At 38.6% G+C, this 16,277-nt stretch overlaps 1 protein-coding gene across 6 annotated transcripts in view; it reads left to right on the forward strand.

The window, feature by feature from the left end:
* armc8 (armadillo repeat containing 8) overlaps positions 1–16,277 on the forward strand; it is a 113,051-nt gene that overhangs the window by 8,187 nt on the left and 88,587 nt on the right. For 4 of the 6 annotated variants that reach the window (XM_072578892.1, XM_072578893.1, XM_072578891.1 and 1 more), the window contains exons 2-4: positions 1,574–1,611; positions 12,410–12,486; positions 15,172–15,243. In XM_072578892.1, the coding sequence (XP_072434993.1) occupies positions 1,606–1,611; positions 12,410–12,486; positions 15,172–15,243 (155 nt within the window). In that variant the 5' untranslated portion in view covers positions 1,574–1,605. The remainder of the gene's footprint in view (positions 1–1,573; positions 1,612–12,409; positions 12,487–15,171; positions 15,244–16,277) is intronic. The other 2 variants (XM_072578890.1, XM_072578889.1) reach the window with 1 other exon arrangement.

Consider the following 16,277-nt stretch of genomic DNA (forward strand, 5'->3'; position numbering starts at 1 on the left):
TGTGTCAGCAAAAATAAATTATATCATGAACATTTAGCTTTTTGAGATTTATCCTTGTCACTTGTTTGCTGGTGGCAAAATGCACTTTGGAGTGATGCATTTGCCTGTTGCGTAGTGTAAGATGAGTATCACTCAATTGCTACCCTGTTTTGGAGTCTTGGAAGCCCAAGTTTTAGGAACACTGTGACCTAACTTCTTTTTCTGGAGTCTATCCTTGCCTACCCACATTGGGAACATGTTCAGCCTGAACTCTTATAAACTATTTAAACTGTGCAACAGAGAGATTTGAATATTGATGCAGTTTTTTTTGTATTTATTTTCTTTAATTGTCCTCAATATCTTGAGATTAGAAAATAGAAAGTGACCTACAATTGCACCCCAAGCAACGGCCTTGGGTATAATTGCAGTTGAATATTCTATCTCTGACTTGCTTACTCAGTGAGTTGGTGCAGCCATGACAGGTTAAATGGCTTTCTGAGTTTAGATAATTCTGTAATCAAGGCACCCTCCTAAGTAATGGCCATTTGGGGAAGATGTCATGTCCACCTTAAGGCTCAACGTCTCCAGTAAAGGGGGGAGAACAGTGTTGAGAAAAGCAATTTATATCTTGTTCATGTTGATCCATAGCTCTTTGAATTTGCTATAATATTCAAAGACTAATTAATGTACAATATTACAATGATACATTTCAACTATGGAATTGTCAGATACTGATAAGAGGGGCTACGTTTACTTGCATATCTCATTGTTAGTTGCATTAACTCCTTTTGAAATGTTCTGGTTGCGTTGTTATTTTGACTATAATAGAGAAAAAGTACTAGCTCTCTTCCTTCTCAATCATTGATTTTTTTTTCTCTTTATCCAAAATCTCACTGATTGTATTTTAATCAATATTGTTAAAATCACAAACACAAGTTTTTCTCAGAACATTCAGGCATAAAAATGCAATGATCAGTGTTTATCTGCTATTTTCCCATTGAAAGCAAATGTAATTTTTACTGTAATGATGTTGGAACTTTCAACTTTTTGTCCTGGAACTGTGATTATACATTGCAGTTCTAACACACTAGAACATGTACTTTTTAATGTAGGAACTAAAGAATAATATATATATAAAATAAGCTATTGTTTAGTTGAAGTTCTTTATGAAATTGCTAATTGGAGTAGGGGGACCTGATTCCAATCTGCTTTTTTTCTCAGCTAGCCCCAGTTGTAGCATGTATCAGTCACTTTCCAGAGAATACACAATCTAACTTGTTCCATCTCACTGAGCCTGCTTTGAATTCTAATTTAGAATGATTGTAGAGTTCTTTCCAGACTGATCAGTACAAGATTTCACCACTTTCAGTTGTGTAGATAATGCAAAACATGTTGGTAATTCTTCATGCTTAAAACCTAATGTTTACATCTTAGATATATTAGCTCTGTTTATTCAATTTACTAGTTCTTATTGAATTCTTGAGGTGCTATTTCTAAAATTAAAGAGCATGCTGTTTTCCAGTGCAGATTTTAAAGATCTCTTTTGGTGGTCATTGTCACTTAATTTTGCAGTTTCTTGATTTTCTCACTACAGAACAGCAATAAAGTGGAACACTGAGTGTAACAATGAAGGTAAGAAAAAGGGACAGTGGAATAGAGAACTAAAAAAGTCAATGATTGTTGCACTATATACTGCTAGGAGCATGCCAATTTGTTTTTGATTACTTTTGGAGAGTATGAGAGGCATCTTTTCTCTGTAGGTGTGACAAAAATGTGATAATTCACAGAAATGTTTTTCATCAAGTTTCACCGAGAATTTGGTTGAGGTTTAAAATGTAATACAATGATGTGTTAGATGCAAGTGCTACTAATACATGATATTTATTCTTTCATCTCATTAATATTTACTAAAGGGTAAGATATTATTCTGTAGTTCAACCAGCATTTGCATGGTGATTGGAAGTATCAGAGCAATGCATTTCTTTGTAATTAGTTTTAGCAGAATATAGTCTAGCTAGAAAAGATCTGGCACTACAATATCTTTAAATAGATAAATGACATTACTACTGTTCCTTGGCTAATTAAATTGTGATTTGAGACCAAAGTGCTCATGTATACAAATACCGCGTTTGTATATCAAAAGTAAATCAGTACAAATTGAATATAGCATATTATTTGCATAGCTGTTACTTTTATAGTAAAGTGGACTGCCAAATATAAAACAGTGTGTGGTATTGTGTACATCTGGTCAGTTGTAAATTATTTTCTGTAAAATTGACAATAACCTGGCAGAGTCATGGAATACCACTTTAAACAATCATGGAACCAATCCCACCTAAATCTAACAATAGTCATATTACAGAAAGATAAAAACAAGAGTCCATTTGGCCTACTGTGTCTGTTCTGGCTCTCTGAAAGAGAAACTTGGCTGGTCCAACTCCCCTGCCTGTTCCACTGGTCCTGCAAATCTTTTCTCTTTGACTGTATTTCCATTTCACTTTTGAAAACTAGAATTGAATCTTCTTCCACCACACACTCAAGTGCACCGTAGATTCTGAACGCACAAAAAATGTTTTGCCGCATGATTCTTTTTGTCAATTATCATAAACATGTCTTCTCTGGTTCTTGAAACTTCTGCCAATGAAGCAGTTGCCATCTATCTACTGCTGGACTCTTCATAATTTTAAATGCATTTGTCAAAGCTCTCAACTTTCTCTTAAAGATTAAGTGCAATTGTAAATGATCGAAGGCTAAGAATATGCTTGTTGCTGAGGAAATAAAACTTGCAAAATGAGGCCAGAATTTTCTTTGCATTAATTTTTGGCAAGGAGTATCTTTGCACTCTCCCTTCAGAGATTTTTGTGTATTGGGTGATTGGTATTGGAACTGATTTATGAAAAAAATGTTTGAATGATTGAATTGCCTTACCTTGTTTCATGCTTTGTATTTAGCCCAGCACTGAAAATTTTAATTTCTCTGAAAATGTAAGGCACAGTGAATTCTGACTGAATTACTGTCATTACTTTTAGCTTTTGCGCTGTTTGTAACCTAGCATTTTAAACTTTGTTTATAATTTGTAAATCAAGTTGAATAATTACAATTCCACCAGGTTTAATCTGTTACTTTTAGCACCCTGTATAAATTCCTGTTATTTTAACACCACATGGCCTTTATTTTAAAAATACTTTGGCAGACACTTTATCACTTGAAAACAGTAAGTTAAATCAGCTGATTGTTATTTTATGCAGAGGGGAGAAATGACGACAGCAAACTCAGCCCTGTTGACCTGCAGCTTTGATCTACTCAACGTCTGACAGCTCCTCTCAATAATGGGGGAGCTGTCTCATTGATTAGTCAAGCAAGACTGACATAATCATACACTCAGAATTATACCTTACACACTGTCCCAGATAAACACCATCACTATCATGGGAATGTTCTGTATCACTAGCAGGACAAGCCCAGCAGTTGTGATGGCACAATGGTATACAATCAGGAGGGGGTTTCCCTCTGAGTCCTCAACGTTAACTCTGGTCCTCATGACGACTCATGAATAGGTATTGCATGGTGCTAAACATGACTTGGAAAATGGGAAAATAAAAGCAGAAAATGCTGGCAATATTCAGTACTATGGCAGGTATAGGGGGATAGTGGACTTCCATGTTCATAACAAAACTGGCTCAGCAGCATCACTACTGACCAAACTCGTCAAGCCCTAAAAAAGGCAAAGCTATCAGACTGAATCTGCAGCAGATGTGGAGGGAACCAACAAAAGGGAAAAACATACTTGAGCTCATCCTCACCAGTTTGCCTGTTGCAGATGCACCTATACATTATAATATTGGTTAAAGTAACTGCTGCGCAATCCCAGCTTCACATTCAGCACACACTCCATCAACTGTGTGACACTGTCACGGTGCCACATGAGATATACTGGGTACAGTTCTAGCAACTCGACAGAGTATTCATGAGCTGCTATCAGCAGCAACAGAATTGTAGTTGAACACAATTTGCTATCTTATGACGTAGCCCCTTTGCCACCATTACCATTAAGCCAGATGATCAATGAACAATGCAGGAGGTCATGCCAGGAGCAGTACCAGGTATGCCTAAAAGTGAGGTATCAACTTGTTGAAGCTACAGCACAGGATTAATTACTTGTGTGCCTACAGCATAAGCAGCAAATGATAGATAGGGCTAGATGATTCTACAACCAACAAGTTAGATCTACGCTCTGCGGTCCTTCCAAATCCAGTCTTGAATGGTGGTGGACAACTTAACAATTCACTCAAAGGATGTGCAAATATCCCCATCCTCAATGATAGGGGTTCCCAATGGATCAGTCAAAAGGTAAGGCTGAAGCAATTGTAATAATCTTTATCAAAGCATCGAGTGGATCGTCCCTCCGCATCCTCCAGAGGTCTTTAGCATAGCAGATGTCAGTCTTCAGCCAATTTATTTCGCTCCTTATCGGATCAAGAAAAGACTGAAGGCAGTGACTGTTGCACAGGCTATAGACCCCAGTAATATTAATGAAGCCATGTTCTTTAGAACTTTCTGTACCACCACGCAAAGTTCCAAAGCTGTTCCATTATATCTACAACACTAACATCTACCCAACGATGTCAAAGATTTCCCAGGCATGTCCTCTTGCTAATCAGTAAAGTGATGGAAGGGGTCATCAATAGTGTTATCACGTAGCTCTTGCTTAGCAATGACCAGCTTGCTGATGCTCATTTTGGGTTCTGTCAGGCTACTCAACGCCTCACCTCATTATGGCCTTAGTTCAAATATTGACCGGAGAGCTGAATTCCAGAGGTGATCTGAGAGTAACTGTTCTTGACAGCAAACTGGCACTTGATAATGTGTGATATCAAGGAGGACTAGTATAACTAATGTCAATGGAAATGGAGGGGACAAATAGTCTGCTGGTTGTAGTTATACTTAAGCACAAAGGAAAATGGTTGTGGTTTTGGGAGGTCAGTCATTTTGACTCCAATGCACTTCTGCAAGCGTTTCTTAGGGTAGATTTTTTTTAATCAACCTATTCAGAGATGTTATTACACATCTCTGGAGCAGATAGTACTTGAACCTGGACCTCCTGGTCCAGAGGTAGGGACTTCATGACTGTACCACAGGAGCCTTTCCTTCCTCAGGATATTATCCTGGCCTCGAACATCATCAGCTGCCAGCTGTTGTTCATCACTGTCCACCCATCCATCATTAAGTCAAAGTGGAGATGTATGCTGCTGATTGAATAGTGCTAAACATTGCACACAACTTCTCACATACGGAAGCAAACTGTGTCCAAATGCAGGCTCTTTACATTTGAGTTGACAAGTGACAATTGGTGTTTGTGCAACATAATTGTCGGATAATAACCATTTCCGACAAGAGAGAATATTACACCACCCCTTGATATTCAGTAACTTTGTAGATGCTGAATTTCCCCACTATCAACATTCTGAGAGTTACCATTGACCAGAAACTAAACTGGACTTACCATGTAAATACTGTGTTTTCAAGACCAGGTCAGAGGCAGGAATTTTGCATTGAGTACCTTGCTTCCTGACTCTTCAAATCTTGTTGACTCACTAGGCACGTTGTCAAGAGTGTGATGGAATTTCCCATACTTTTCTGGGATGAATGCAACTTGAAAAGGATGCAAGAATGTGAGACTATTGAGGACAGTGCAACCCATCGGATTTGCATCGCAGCCACAAATAAATAATTCTGTCCACGGCTGACAGTCTGTAGTGGCAGCATGCACCAACTTCAAGATGCACAGTAGAAATTTACCAGGACTTCATGAACAGCACCTTCCAAAACCACTATCTCTTAGAAGGACAAATGCATGAGAAGACCACCTGCAAGTTTGTCTCTAAGGCATTTACCATTTATATTGGAAATACATTGCTGTTCCGTAAGTGTTGATTGGTGAAAATCCTGGAACCCCTTCTCTCATGGCACTGTGGATGTATATATGCCGACTGGACTGCAGCGGCTCAAGGAGGTAGATCACCACCATCTGAAAGGAAAGTATGGATGAACATTAAATGCTGATCCAGTTAGCAACAGCCACATCCCTTAATAATTGAAATAAAATTTATGTTTAGGAAATTGAAATTTTTGTAATTCAGTACAGTGATATGAAATAGCTTTTCCTGAATGCTATTGTATATATTTAAAACCTACTGAAATTTTGTAGTATTTAGATTTTTTGACGTACATTCAGATTTGTATGCTTCCAAGGTAAAGGCAGAGGAATTGAACAAAGTGGAAAGCTCTTTCAAAGGGCCAGTAAAGCCACAATGTACCAAATGGATGTCACCTGTTTTATATCATTCCATGAGATTGTGATTCTGTAGCTATGATAAACACCAATGAATTTTGAGGAGACAAACTATGAAAATGCTCATACCATTTGCAACCTTTCATCTTACAACAACTAGGGCATAGTTGAAGTAAATTCCCTGGTATCCCATATAAATGGATATCCAGAGACTGATCAGAGCTTCTCTTTTGGATCTGAGCATTACTGTAAAGGATTCAAAGATTGCTGTTGAGGTTATATTGGTAGTATTTTTTTTGAGCACAAAATGTCTGTTTTATTATTGTAGCAATCCAAGACAAATTCCCCTTGCCCTACACTTTTCGTATAACTAGCTCTGTTTATTAAGTTTTTGTACAGATTCTCATTAAAAGATGTGATGGTCTCTGCCTTGCCCTTTCCCTGTGACAAAGCATTTCATGCATCACTAATCATGCAGAAAAATATTTCTCAATTCAAAAGTAAAACATTTTTTGTTTTCTGGAAATCTGAAATTATTTCCAGAATTTTCTGGGTTTTTTTTTTAGCAGGAACAGTAGCCTACATTTCCTGTCAAATTTGATCATGGCAATGACTTCTGAAACCAGAAATCATTGTTGTGAATGGCATTGACATGACAATTACCATACGTGGACTCTTGCAGTGGTTGTGCAATCACACTGCTTAGACAGAACATGCTTAAAGGTTGATGGCAGTATTTGTAAAGAGAAACAGAGTTGATGTTTCAGATCAGTGACATTTTGTCAGAAAAGTCTATCCTTCACTTCTAAAATAGATATTAGATCTACTATCACTTGTATAAAGGAATTTGAAGCTTCTACCATTGTATGTAGAAATATTTATAATTTAATTTCCAAATTGACTGACTGGATCTGATTTTTATCCCACATTTCTCAATTTTAGACTCATTAAGAATTTTTTCTTTAAAAAGCTCATTCATGGGATGTCAGTGTCACTGGCTGGGTCAGCATTGATTGTCCACCCTTTTGAATGTGTTGTTGAGCTGCTTTCTTGAAATGCTGCACTCTTATTTGGTGTAGATAGAACCACAATGCTGTTTGGGAGGGACTCTGAAATTTCCTTCAGCGACACTGAAGGAATGACTATCTATTTCCAAGTCAGGGTGGTGAGTGGCCTGAAGGGAAACTTGCCAGTGGTGGTGGTGTTGCCATGCGTTTACTGCCCTTGTCCTTGTTGATGATATTAGTCATGGCTTTGGAAGGTGCTGTTGAAGGAACCTAGGTGAATTTCTGCAGTGTCTCCTGCAGATGGTACATGCAGCTGCTCCTGTATTTCAGTGATGGTGGAGGGAGTGAATGTTTGTAGATGTGCCAAGCAAGCTGACTGCTTCAGCTTGGATGGTGTCAAGCTTCATGAGTGTTAGAGTTGTGCTGATCCAGGCAAGTAGGGAGATTTGTGCCATGTAGGTAGTGTACAAGGTGTGAGGAGTCATGAGGTGAGCTAATTGTTGCAGGTTTCCTAGTCTTTGACTCGTTCTTGGAGCGATAGTATTTACAGATATAATTTCATTAACCTGTTTATGGATGTTTATCCCTATCCCTGAGCCAGTAAGGCTGGGTTTAAGACCCACCTGTTTATGACTCATGTCGGCAATAAGTGGGACTTGAACCCAGCCTTGCTGGCATAGGGATACTACAACTGTGCCACAACAACCCTAATTAAGTTTAATTTCTACTCATTGTTAACTCTCAGGATATTGATTTGTGCGGGGATGCAATGATGACCTTGTCTTTGAATGTCAAGGGGCAATGTAGATTCTCTTGTTGGAGCTGATGATTGCTTGGCACTCCTGACTTAGCCTAATCCCCCATGATGGCTTGAATACTTTGAACAAATCACTGCTTAACATTTTACACTCTAGACAAAACATCCTAATTCTTACTTGTTTCTGCTGGCTGTGGATAATAATTGTCTTCAGTTTTGGAGTAATTTACAGAATCTAAATGTATCAACTTAGTTCTGTAATACAAACAAAAAAGACTGGAAGTTCTCAGGTCTGGAACCAGTGAAATTGAGTTAATGTTTAGGTTGATGCTTTTTCCTCAGAACTGAAAGATGTTAAGATTTAAGTCTTAAAAGGATGCTGTTGCAGAGCAAAGGTGTCAATAAAGAAACAACAAATGTGTGCAGAGCAGTGAATGGATAGAACAGAAACCTTACTAGTCCTTGCTGTCTGAGAAAGTCATTGTTCAATATTAATTGTAGAAATGTTAAGAGTGCAATGTATGGAGATCATGCATGGATCTAAACTGCATAAGTAGAATTCAAGTCAGAATTCGTATGTAGTGCTTCATAACAGATGCCGAGGAAAAGGGTATGGCTGTGAAAGTCAGTTTTTACTAGCTACCTAATCAAGTGTGAGAAGGAGCACGGAAAGTAATAAAGATGGACTGTACCAGGATAAAATGGCAACCTTGTTGGAGTGGAGAACAGAACTACTTAAAGGTGAGCATTTCTGAAAGTGAAGTGGAAGGAATTGAACACTCAACCTAAAGAAAAATATCATGGATTCTGGAAACTTGATATTGCAAACAGAAGATATGGGTATACTCAAACAAGGCTGTACCTGTTCATTTGGCATGATGTTTATTTTAGTTTTATTATTTATGAGCTTATTGTTTTGTATACCTGTATTTAAGTAAATGGGGAAAGAGGAAGAAAAAATAAATTGGAAATAATTCAATTTAGAGGGAATTTTTCTGATGGTGCCTCACACCCCTCCCTTGTCCTCGTTACCCTGTGAAAGTGAAGTTTGTGTCTTGTCGCTAGATCTTCCTTCAGTAAACTTTAAATATTTCTAGAATGCAGTGAATACTTCCTAGACATCTAAATGAAATAGATTAAATTTAAAATGGCCCACTTATATTGGGATGGTCTCGAGACATCTTAAATCTGTCGTATTCCCTCAGTTTGGATTGTGTTCATCTGGCAGAACTCCATCCATTCTCGTGTTTGGGTTGAATCTGGACTAAGGATTAATGCTGCAACGTTGCCGTCACACAAATTAATTGCAACCACCTTAAGTTGCGGAAGAAATGCTGACAAAATAAGCCATTGGAAAGTGTCAAACGTGGCCATAAAGGAAGCAGTCAGGAATTGTTTAACAATTGACTTATTCTCAACAAACTGCATCTGCCTGTAATGTAATACTTTTTTCCCATCTTTTTCTAGCCTGATCAAATTTCAATATCCAGAATGACAGTGGTCAGATGAGGGCAGGTTTTCTCCAGATTTTCCTGCTGCTGCAACAATGATGCTGTTCAGGATCTGGTTATGAACTTGTCAGCCATTTGGTTATGAACTAGAAATACCTGTCAGAAGTTTGAACTGATTCAGTCATAATGCTGCAGCATTATGGGCATATCAGGTGTTGTGGGTTTTACGTACATTTCAAATGATGTTGGCTAAATTCACTTGAGATTTCTGTCAAATTGACTTGGATAGAATTCAAATTGTTTTCAGCACATGCCAGTTTATGTGATAAAATTTGATTTTCTTTTAAAGTAACTGTTGCCATTAGATTTGACTGATTTAATTATTCTTGTCAAAATAAGAGTGGAAGGAAGATGTGCGTTGTGGATGTTGAATTTTGCTTGAAAGGGTTATTTTTCATTCTCTTGTTTAGCATGTTTGCCTTTAGTATTTGAGAATTCAGGAGAAGTTGGAGAAACCTAAGAAGTAAAGCTAGGCGAAATTCATGGATTACAGAAATGATTATAACTGTGGGGTTTGGATTGCTAGGTTCTCTGTATAACAGCTGGATTTATATATCTATAAAACTACAACAGATAACTGGCTTCTCATGAGTCAGGAGCCTGGTTTGCCACTAAGTCTTTCCGGCTTAATCAAGATATTGTTTTTTCCACTGAACTAGAGTATCATTACAAAATTGTTTATCTTTTATTGTCTATAGAGCCAACTTTCTGCAATATTTGTATGACCTTCAGTTTTGAATAAGAATCCTACTGGTGACTGTGCTAAATGAAATCAAGTGAATTAAAATAATTCAGTTAGCAGCATTATTCAGTTACCATGTCCTTAGCCCCTCTGACACCTCCGTCATCCTTAAAACCCTCTGAGATATCGTCTTGGTTCTCTCTCTCTCTCTCTCCCTCTCTCTCTCTCTCTCTCTCTCTCTCTCCCTCTCTCTCTCTCTCTCTCTCTCTCTCTCTCTCTCTCTCTCTCTCTCTCTCTCTACACCAAATGGACCGCAGAGGTTCAAGAAACCATTTCTTTATTACCTTCTCAAGGGAAACCAGGGGTGGGCAACAAATGCTGGCTCAGCCAATGGTACTCACATCCCGTGAGTGAATTTAAAAAAACATTCTAGCCTTTTCAGCAAACTCTGTTTTAAATGTTATATCTTTTAGTTCCTGTGCCTTCAGCTGCCCAGGCCCTAAGCTCTTTCCTTTTTGCACCATTTTACCCTTTTTGTCTTTCATAGATTTTAAATATTTAGAAAAACAATATACTTTTTTGACCTAGTTTTGGTCATCTGCCTTAATGTCTCCGAAGACATGTTGGTGCCATGTTTTGTTTTGTATTGCTTCTGTGATGCTTTCTTGCATCATTTTAAAAATAAAACTATTGTATTTATAGTTTTTCTTGGTTTTGAACTTTTTAATATAATGAACAACTCAGAACCTCATGCATTTTGGGTAGTTGATTCATGCTACCCATGAGATTAACATTAGTTTTTTTTGGTTACTAACAACAGTAATGCTATGAGTGAAAAGTGCAGTTATTAATTTAAGCACTTAATTCTTTTAGGAAGTTGTAACCAGCAGTCGTCATTATGTTGACCGGCTCTTTGATCCTGACCCCCAGAAGGTGTTGTAAAGCGTTATGTGGTTTTAAGTACCTTGTGCTGGTATATTATGTTGACTGCCTATAAGTGTAGGTTATTTGTAATAAACTATTTTAGGAATTTGCATCAAGTCCTTTTTCATGCTCTTCACTAATACAGTATATGAGAAATCCACTTTAGTAATTGCTACTGTGATGACTCGTGTACACATTCAAACTAGATTCTTGTCTTAAATACTAGCACTGTGGGATAAGACTTTTTTGTTTGGAACCATTATATTACGATAACAAGTACTTTTGAAATTTGGACATTTAATATTTGAAATCTGAGGCCATAGCTTTGACAGTATTAATATATTTATTTAATGCAGAGGTAGAGTGTAGTTCTGTCCAATAAAAAATATTCACTAACCGTCTGGTAAATTAGAATCCATATGGTGCTAATTGTCACTTTGATTCATAAGTGAGAGTTAGAGACTGTCATTGGGCGTATAACCTCAGTGCTATATGGTGCACATGCTCTTTAATCTTCATGTGTTTCTTAGCAACATGGTAATACATTTTGATTGTTGTGTGTGCTGCTTTGTTTCTGCTAAAGTGCTGTTTACCATGGATAAATAGACATCATGCAAATGCCAGCAGCATTGATAGCTTTTCTCAATCCATAGTTTACCTGTCAGAATAAGCTCCATATGTCAGAAAAAAATCAAGTCCAACAAGAGACAATGTGACAAAAGGAAAACTACATCGTGTTCTTGAGAACTTATGGTCTGGCACCTGGCACACAAGTCAACTTTCTCGGGAATAATTTTGAAGTTCGATTACCATGAACAGTTACTGGACAGAAATTTAGAAGAGGCAATAAATGTCCTGTATGATAAATTCAAGGCCAGAATTGAAAACATTGAAAGAGTAAGATGTCAAAAGATGGGGTTTGCACTGAAGGGTAGATATTTGCTAAATAAATGTACAGAAGGAAAACTACCATTATTTTGTGTAAGGCATTTTCCATTTGAAATTAGCCGTATCTGTGACAACAGCTTCTGGTGTTTAGAAAAGAATAGTTTTATTTTTAAAATGATGCACTTTGTCTTTATAGTTTTTCTTGGTTTTGAATCATTATATAATAAATAACTCAGAACCTCATGCATTTTGGGTAGAAGATTAATGCTACTCGTGAGGTTAATCTTGATGATTTTTTTTGGTTGCTAACAACAGGAATGCTATTAGTGAAAAGTGCAATTATTAATTTAAGCACTTCATTCTGTTTAGGAAGTTACAGCCAGCAGTCGTCATTATGTTGACCGGCTCTTTGATCCTGACCCCCAGAAGGTGTTGCAAGGTGTTATGTAAGTACTGTATGAGAATAAGCATTCCATCTCTCCTGATCCTTATCTAAAGTTCATTGCAATTTTCAGATTACAGGGTCTTGAGTCTCTAATCAGCCTGAAGACGACAGTTAATGAAGTTAATAAATATTTGCAAGTTTTTTTATTCTAGGAATGAAAGAGCAATTAAAGATACTTTGTTCTCTGTGTAACTGGATGTACGGAAGTTGTTATAAAAGCATTTATGAACTTTAATTGAAAACCATAATTCTGTGATTTAAAAAAAAATTCGACATGCTTATGGTTTAAAGTACTAAGTGAACCATATTTGAACAATGATCTCAATGATTATTCATAAATGTATGTAATATTATAGTTAGGCTTCTAAATAGTGACTGAAGTTGTCACTTCAAAAGAGTTGGAGTGTTAGAGCAAATTTCACTGCTATATACTTTTTTGATTTGGCTTGTTTTAGGGTAATATGAGATATACAGCATGGAAATAGACCTTTTGGTCCAACCTGTCCATGTCGACCAGATATCCCAACCCAATCTAATCCCACCTGCCAGCACCCAGCCCATATCCCTCCAAACCCTTCCTATTCATATACCCATCCAAATGCCTTTTAAATGTTGCAGTTGTACCAGCCTCCACCACTTCCTCTTGCAGCTCATTCCATATATGTACAGCCTTCTGCGTGAAAAAGTTGCCCCTTAGGTCTCTTTTATATCTTTCCCCTGTCACCCAAACCTATGCCCTCTAGTTCTGGGCACCCCCACCCCAGGGAAAAGACTTTGTTTATTTATCCTATCCATGCCCCTCATGATGTTGTAAACCTCTTAGGGCAGCCCTCAGCCTCCAATGCTCCAGGGAAAACAGCCCCAGCCTGTTCAGCTTCTCCTTATAACTCAAATCCTTCATCCTGGCAACATCCTAGTAAATCTTTTCTGAACCCTTTCAAATTTCACAACATCTGTCCAATAGGAAGGAGACCAGAATTGCATGTTATATTCCAATAACCAATGTCCTGTACAACCACAACATGACCTCCCAACTACTTTACTCAATACTCTGACAAATAAAAGAAACCACACCAAACGCCGCCTTCATTATCCTATCTGTGACTCCACTTTCAAGGAGATATGATCCTGAACTCCGAGGTCTCTTTGTTCAGCAACACTCTCTAGGACCTTTATCATTAAGTGTTTAAGTCCTGCTAAGATTTGCTTTCCCAAAATGCAGTACCTCGCGTTTATCTAAATTAAACTCCATTTGCCACTTCTCTGCCCACTGGCCCATCTGATCAAGATCCCATTGTAATCTGAGGTAACCTCCTTCACTGTCCACTACTCCTCCAATTTTGGTGTAATCTGCAAAGTTACTAACTATACCACTTTATTCTCACATCCAAATCATTTATATAAATGACGAAAAATAGTGGACCTGACACCGACCCTTGTGGCACACCACTGGTCACAGGCTTCCAGTCTGAAAATCAACCCTCCACCACCACCCTGTCTTCTACCTTTTGAGCCGGTTCTATATTCAACTGGCTAGTTTTCCCTGTATTCCGTAAGATCTAACCTTGCTAACCAGTCTCCCATGAAGAACCTTGTCGAACGCCTTACTGAAGTCCATATAGAGCACATCTACCGCTCTGTCCTCATCAATCCTCTTTGTTACTCCTTCAAAAAACTCAATCAAGTTTGTGAGACATGATTTCCCACGCACAAAGCCATGTTGACTATCAGTCCTTGCCTTTCCAAATACATGTACATCCTGTCCCTCAGGGTTCCCTCCAACAATCTACCCACCACCAATGTCAGGCTCACCGGTCTATAGTTCCCTGGCTTGTCCTTATCACATTTCTTAAACAGTGGCACCACGTTAGCCAACCTCCAGTCTTCTGGCACCTCACCTGTGACTATTGATACAAATATCTCAGCAAGAGGCCCAGCAATCACTTCCCTAGCTTCCCACAGAGTTCTAGGGTACACCTGATTAGGTCCTGGGGATTTATCCACTTTTAACCGTTTCAAGGCATCCAGCACTTCCTCCTCTGTAATATGGGCATTTTTCAAGATGTCACCATTTCCCTACATTTTGTATCTTCCATGTTCTTTTCCACAGTAAAATACTGATGCAAAATACTCAAATATTATTTCCCTCATTTTCTGTGGTTCCACACAAAGGCCGCCTTTCTGATCTTTTGAGGGGCCCTATTCTATCCTGAGTTACCCTTTTGTCCTTAATGTATTTGTAAAAACCCTTAGAATTAAGGAGAATCCAATTTGCCAAAGCTATCTCATGTCCCCTTTTTGCCCTCCTGTTTTGAGCAGTCTTAAGTTACTTCCTTGAAATGTAAGAGAAGCTGAGAATTTACAATGTTAACTCAACAAAGTGTATTGGAGGGACCTTGTTATATTAAAAAAAATTCTAGGAAGTTGACCAAGCACTGCATAGGATATTGTCACCTTGAAGCAGAGGTAGCCATTTAAAATGAATTAGGATTGATGGGGTTTCCAGGTGGTCAACTGTTTTTGGTTTGGTTGCTAGTTAGTGGGTCTACTGATTATTGAGGGTAGAGTATCCAGGTACATCAGTTCTGGAAACAAAATCTTTTACATTTGAATGAAGTGCTAAACTATCAAAGCACTTTGTTTTCAGTAATCGTTTTGTGTTTGTGCTTCATTTTTATTTTGGCAGTGACATGAAGAATGCTGTTATTGGAAATAACAAACAAAAAGCTAATCTGATTGTCCTGGGAGCAGTACCAAGGTATTGTAACAGTTTAATTTTTTTCCATAGTGGAATCATAAATACAGGAACAGTCCTGTAGCCCCTTCTATCATTTAGTGAACACGGTTGATCTAGAAGCTAACTCCATTATACCCACTTTTGCCCATTATCCCTTTAATACATTTGATCAACAGAATCATTCAAAATTAGGATTTTACCCAACATTAGTGACCAATTGCAGAAGACTGTTACAAACTTTTACTGATCTGGGTTAGTCATGGGAAAGCTCAGCAGGTCAGGCAACATCCGAGGAGAATCAACATTTCGGGTATAAGCCCTTCATCTGAAATGAGTCTTGCGGGTTGGGGCTGAGAGATGATGGGGATGGGGGTGGGGGAGAGAGGGGGGGGGGGAAGGTAGCTGAGAGAGATAGGTGGATGAAGGTGATAGGTCAAATGGGGGTAGTGATGGACCGGTTCGGAGGGTGGTGCTGAGTTGGAAGCTTGGGACTGGGTTAATATGTAAGGAATAGAAATGAGGACGCTGTTGGAATCCACACTTATCCTGCATGGTTGCAGGGTCCCAAGGCGGAATATGAGGCGTTCTTCCTCCAGGCGTCTGGTGTTAGTAGTTTGGCAGTGGAGGAGGCCCAAGACCTGCATGTCCTTCACTGAGTGAGAGGGGGAGTTGAAGTTTTCAGCCATGGGGCGGTGGGGTTGGTGGATACGGATGTCCCAGAGGATGTTCTCTGAAACGATCCTTAAGGCATCCTGTCTCCCTGAGGAGACCGCAACAGATGCAGTTGATGACATTGGGAGAGGTACAAGTAAATTTCTGTTGAATGTGGAAGGATCCCTTGGGGCCTTGGACAGAGATGTGGGTGCAGGTTTTGCACTTCCTGCAGTGGCAAGGAAAGATGCCAGGAATGGGGTGTGGGCTGGTGAAGGGTGGGGACCTCACGAGGGAATGGTGTCTCAAGAACGCTGATAGGGGTAGGAAGGGAAATATATCATTGGTGGTGGGATCCGTTTGGAGTTGGCGGAAGTGGCGGAGGGTAATGCGATGTATGCGGA

This window comes from Chiloscyllium punctatum, chromosome 10, assembly GCF_047496795.1.
Source record: "Chiloscyllium punctatum isolate Juve2018m chromosome 10, sChiPun1.3, whole genome shotgun sequence".
Classification (NCBI taxonomy): domain Eukaryota; kingdom Metazoa; phylum Chordata; class Chondrichthyes; order Orectolobiformes; family Hemiscylliidae; genus Chiloscyllium; species Chiloscyllium punctatum.